The sequence below is a fragment of the Biomphalaria glabrata genome, chromosome 4 (assembly GCF_947242115.1).
Source record: "Biomphalaria glabrata chromosome 4, xgBioGlab47.1, whole genome shotgun sequence".
NCBI classification, from domain to species: Eukaryota; Metazoa; Mollusca; class Gastropoda; family Planorbidae; genus Biomphalaria; species Biomphalaria glabrata.
Window position 1 is genome coordinate 48,539,417 of NC_074714.1, and position 6,000 is coordinate 48,545,416.

Sequence of the window (6,000 nt, forward strand, 5' to 3'; positions counted from 1 at the left end):
AGTGTACTCTTAATCTTCATATCACTTGTACAGATCACTAATTACAGTTTTTAAATTAACGTGTCAATCCACAAGAGTCTTTAATTAATCTGTAGCCATCTGCAACATTTCAGACATAAAATAATGGACACCCTCCCTTGGGAAGTAGACAGAATAAACATACAACAAATAATTGACATCGTTTTTTTTTTTGTTTAGTTCGAAGAGCTTTTACAATGAATAGAAAAAAAATGTAATTGGTTAGAGAGTGTCTATTTTAGCCTTAAGGTGAAATAAAATTATTTCGTTTAAAAAAGACTCGTTGATATTTTTATAGCATCTTGCAGACGTGATGACGTAGATTAGCGAACAAACTAGCGTCAATATCAAGTGATAAGTTAATATCGCAAGAAGAATTATGATTTCGATTACATAATTATTGTTTATAAAAGTTTGGTCTCAAAACATACTTTGATAACTTTGATATATATAGATATATTTAAAGCAGAAAAAAGTCGTATGTATGTATGTATGTCCAGCATAGAAATCAAAACCTTTTGTCCAATCGTGATAAAACTTGGCTTAAATGTTCCTTGGATACTAACTGGAACAGTAACTTATGTAAAGTAACCCTACAACAAGTTTAAGACCTTAAAACAGTTGCTCTATAAAAGTACTACTTCTCTATGGATCTAGGTCATATAGCTATGTTTACATGAGACAAGACTGAAAGGATCTAGGTCATATAGCCATGTTTACATGAGACAAGACTGAAAGGATCTAGGTCATATAGCCATGTTTACATGAGACAAGACTGAAAGGATCTAGGCCATATAGCTATGTTTACATGAGACAAGACTGAAAGGATCTAGGTCATATAGCCATGTTTACGTGAGACAAGACTGAAAGGATCTAGGTCATATAGCCATGTTTACATGAGGCAAGACTGAAAGGATCTAGGTCATATAGCTATGTTTACATGAGACAAGACTGAAAGGATCTAGGTCATATAGCTATGTTTACATGAGACAAGACTGAAAGGATCTAGGTCATATAGCTATGTTTACATGAGACAAGACTGAAAGGATCTAGGTCATATAGCTATGTTTACATGAGACAAGACTGAAAGGATCTAGATCTAATTTTAAGAACTACACATTGCAAAGATATTTTTTTTACTTTGATACATGAAAGTACAAAACAGACACAGTGAGTTGACATAAGCCTTGTACAAATACTGTACTCCTGAATATTTGGACTCGAAACCAAACTTTAATGACTGAATGCCAGAGGTGTTACTGTTTAAGTGTACAACCAAATAGGAAGTATTTCTATTGAAACATTAGAGCCATAGTTGATAGTCGTAAAGCGTTGAAACAAACTGTAACAGGACCGTTGAAGTTGTTGAAATCATAGAGACTGTGGAACTTTTTTGTCCCCATTTTTTTACGACATATTACGTCATTGAAACGTCATTTTTACTTCATGTTTACGTAATTTCTTTCACCAATAGACTCGCTAAAATCGTGAAAGCTCGTGCACCACCACATTGGCTACGTGCACCACCACATTGACTACGTGCACCACCACATTGACTACGTGCACCACCACATCGACTACGTGTACCACCACATTGACTACGTGTACCACCACATGGGCTACGTGTACCACCACATTGACTACGTGCACCACTTCATTGACTACGTGCACCACCACATTGACTACGTGTACCACCACATGGGCCACGTGTACCACCACATTGACTACGTGTACCACCACATGGGCTACGTGTACCACCACATTGACTACGTGTACCACCACATTGACTACGTGCACCACTTCATTGACTACGTGCACCACCACATTGACTACGTGTACCACCACATGGGCCACGTGTACCACCACATTGACTACGTGTACCACCACATGGGCTACGTGTACCACCACATTGACTACGTGTACCACCACATTGACTACGTGTACCACCACATTGACTACGTGTACCACGACATGGGCTACATGTACCACCACATTGACTACGTGTACCACCAAAATTGACTACGTTTACCACCAAAATTGACTACGTGTACCACCACATTGACTACGTGTACCACCACATTGACTACGTGTACCACCACATTGACTACATGTACCACCAAAATTGACTACGTGTACCACCAAAATTGACTACGTGTACCACCAAAATTAACTACGTGTACCACCACATTGACTACGTGTACCACCACATTGACTACGTGTACCACCACATTGACTACGTGTACCACCACAATGACTACGTGTAGCACCGTATCGACTAAGTGGCTATCAGCTTTCCATGTGAAATATCCCTAAATTTGAAGATCTTGGTGTATGTGACTAATACCTCAATCAATGTCTCAAGTCTGCTAATCGTTGGCGTCTGTTATCGAAGGTCAAACCTGCCACAGTCTGAGAGAAACGTCAATGATTTGTAGTGTTGCTTCGAGAGTAGCAACAACCTTAAGGTGAGCGGTTCTCAAACTATTTCCTCTGGGGATGTCAATTTATTGTGATAGTAGACATTCTGTTTTGAAAGAGGATTTGTCGGTTTTATTTAAAAAAAAAATTAAATAGTGGGCAAGCTGATTATTGTGGTTAAAATCTGAGTGAAGACTAATTAAGAGTCAAGTACAAAATCCCTTTTAAAACTCCATTACAAGCTATTACGAAACGATCAACATTCCCCTTGTGGAGTGTTACCAGAGAATGTGGACTATGTATTCCAAAGATGCACCCGAACAACTGACACCAAAACACAACCATAGAAGAAAAAGTGTTTAGAGATCTGCCTGATCTGGAAACCTTTGTTTACCTAAGATATAGAATTAGTTATCTGAGTCCACCATCACGATAATGTCAACGCAGAAAAAGATTCATTCTAAAAATCGGCTGCCTAAGATTCTTTCAAGACACCACGAAATGTCGGACATAATTGCAGAGTCACACTGAAGTGTTAACAATAGCTACTCAAAAAAATAAAAAAATAAAACTTGAAATTTAATTATTAAACGCATTTCCGCGTAAGAAAAGAATTTCTTCATTGATAACCATTTTTTTATCACAATTTTGGCCCAGTAGGATTTTGCTTGTCACAGCTAGATTACTTTTAAGTAAATTTAAAAATTGAATTGCTAAAGGGAGGTAAATCTTTGTTTTTCGTTTTCAACTGCAATGTGTGTGAATGTGTATGATTTGTGGGTGTGTCTGTGTGTGGTGTGTTTGTAATGTGTGTTTTATACGCTTTTCTTTAATTTTTTTATTCAAAAATGTAATAATCCTATCGAGTAATTAAGATAATTTAAGTTTTAAAAAAAGTACTTTTGCTGAGACCAAATGTAGGTACACTGCTAAAAACGGTCTCTATATATGGTATGATTTTCTATGTATAGCGAATAACTTTAAACTAAATGCAAAGGAGAGTAAAATAATAGGATGCAGGGGGTCAATACAAGTCAATACCTTTGCTGGCTAAATGGAGAGAATCCTTAAAAGTATGAAGAGACAAAAGCTGAACTGGCTTGGGCAACTTGTAAGACAAGCTTTAATATCAAAAGTCATTTCTCACGGTACAGAGGAAGGGACACGAAGAAGGGACAAGGAAAAATTGGCCGGACATCGTGAAAGAATGGACCGGTCTCTATCTTCACAGTCTCTGACAGGAAAGAGTGGAAATATTTGTTAGGCAAAGCGTCGCAGCCCCCTACATCACAACATTTCTACATAACGGCACATTTGCGACACACACACAAAAAACGACAAAAATCAAGGGACTGAAGATTAGCCTATGTCATTGAAAGCTTCATTATGACTTAGAAATAAATATGTCTACTGTTAGGATGTCACAAAAGATGTCTTGCTTAACTCTGAACCTGGTATGGGTGAGATGCAGAAACGCGATGGCTAACAAGGGGGCTCGAGATCAAATCCGAGCAAAGTTGTGTACCTTCCTCTCAGTTAACACACGCCCCACAATGATTGGACTAGATCGCACTGAGAAGAACCATAGCACGAAAGATGTAATGTACAAACGTCATTTTTAACCAAAAAAAAATATTTTTTTTTCAAAAAGACAATAACAACTTTATACAAAATTATTGAGCGATTATGTTTTTCTTAATGATTGTTAGATTTAAAGAAAAAAGAACATTTGTTACCCCTCACAATTTCCCACACCTAATTTTAGTCAAGCGTGTCTACTAAACTTTATAATATTCGAATGATATTCCTCTAGATCAAGACTTAGAAGTTATGTGCAAAATGCTCCTAAACATTAATTTATTAAAATCTGAAACAAATGCGGAAAAACGCAAAGACTTATAATCCATTCAAGAAATATGTTTTCTCATGCTTTAGCCAAATTTCAATTTATTTTTGTTTACTTTGAAACATTATAACGGTCAAACTAGAGTTTTTTCCAGTTTTCTTTTCCCTGCTATATACAGGAACTGTCTAATTTCTAGAAAATCGTTAGAGCTGTTTTCGAGAATCGCGTCTACCCACCCTGGTTTTAGATTTTGGGTTTTTGAAGTTTACACGAAATGACGAGTTGAATAGACGTATTATAAAAAAGTGAAAGTTTATGACCTAAAGAAACATCAGAACCGTTGCTCTAGAAACGTTTTATTGCCCGACTGATAAGGAGAGAATGGCACATGTGATAACATTGTGAGGGGACAGGGCAGGTGAGAAACAATGCAACGTCATCGTACACACACACTGACACACACACACACATACACACACACTGACACACACACACATACATCGCAGCGATCACGTGCTGAAATATATATGACATACACTCGGGCAACGCTCGCACACAAATTGTACTCACCAGCAACATTGTGAAGAGCTCGCGTACATCCAGTCACAAGCGTGAGCTACGCGTGAATGCAGCGCCCCGAAGTGGAGCTCTTAACTCTGGCGCTTGCCTCCCTCAATCAAGCGGCCCCCGCCACCCGTTGCCTCTCACGTGTGGTTGTCATTCTGGCGCTAGCGAGGTGGAGAGAGGAAGAAAAAAAACACACACCCTCCGTTAGATACCAGTGTCATTTCTTTACGGGACGGTAGTGCAGAATCAATTGAACCATTTGATCATCATTTTGTCACATGACACGAATAAATGCTCTACATAGGAAGTCAGTTAAAACAGAAACACATTGGCTACTAAAGCTAGTATAAACTACAAGCCCAGCGATTCGCATAGTCCACCTCACCTGGAGAGATCATTGAAATAGTGCAAACTTTTAAATACCTTGGTACCAACATAGACAATTAAATGTTACTGTACATACTGATTATATCAGCAAAAAAAGGGCAGCGAAGATTTCGATTACCTTTAAAAATGTCCTCGTTTAATGTTAGCGTAAAGGCCTCTCTCTCTCTCTCTCTCTCTTTAGTCTCTAACACAATTCACTCTCCAGCATTCACAGTTCACCTGCACACATTATTGATGACGTGATGGAAGAAGGATAATTACAAAGTGCAAATGAGCCGGGTCAGAGATTAAAGAGATGGATCTATATGTTGTTTTTACAAAGCTCACTTTGTCTGTCAGTCTGTCTGTCTGGTAAAAGATGGGTACATGCTATTTTTTCCACACTCTATCTCGGATGAAGCTGAAAGTTTACAAAATTATTTCATTTACCTGACAACACAAGAATCAAAAGAAATAATTAACCAATTAGTTTATTAACTATTGGTAATCTATTATTTTATTTGGTATCTCGCGAAGGGAAAGAATTGTACTTGACTGAATTAATGGTATAAGCTGAATTAGTCCCCTTTATAGGTCGTCGTCTGAGGCTTATGAACACAAACATGAAATATAAATAAAAGATAACTTTACAATCTCCCATGTTTATACTTAGAGTGGGTACCGTAATTACCTGAGAACATTTAAAAAGCGATCACCCAGCTACCCAGTTCTTTCTCTCCAACCCCTATCTAACTGGGCAGGAAAAGTGATAGGATCATAGCGTA

The 6,000-nt window shown here is 37.8% G+C and overlaps 1 protein-coding gene across 2 annotated transcripts in view; it reads right to left on the reverse strand.

Annotated features, from left to right (window-relative positions):
* The window catches only part of LOC106079919 (uncharacterized), an 84,976-nt gene extending 79,974 nt beyond the window's left edge, over window positions 1–5,002 (reverse strand). Inside the window, exon 1 of one of the 2 annotated variants that reach the window (XM_056028002.1) lies at window positions 4,853–5,002. In XM_056028002.1, coding sequence (XP_055883977.1) covers window positions 4,853–4,861 — 9 coding nt within the window. In that variant the 5' untranslated portion in view covers window positions 4,862–5,002. The remainder of the gene's footprint in view (window positions 1–4,852) is intronic. The other variant, XM_056028003.1, reaches the window with a different exon arrangement.
* Between the last annotated feature and the right edge of the window lie 998 nt (window positions 5,003–6,000).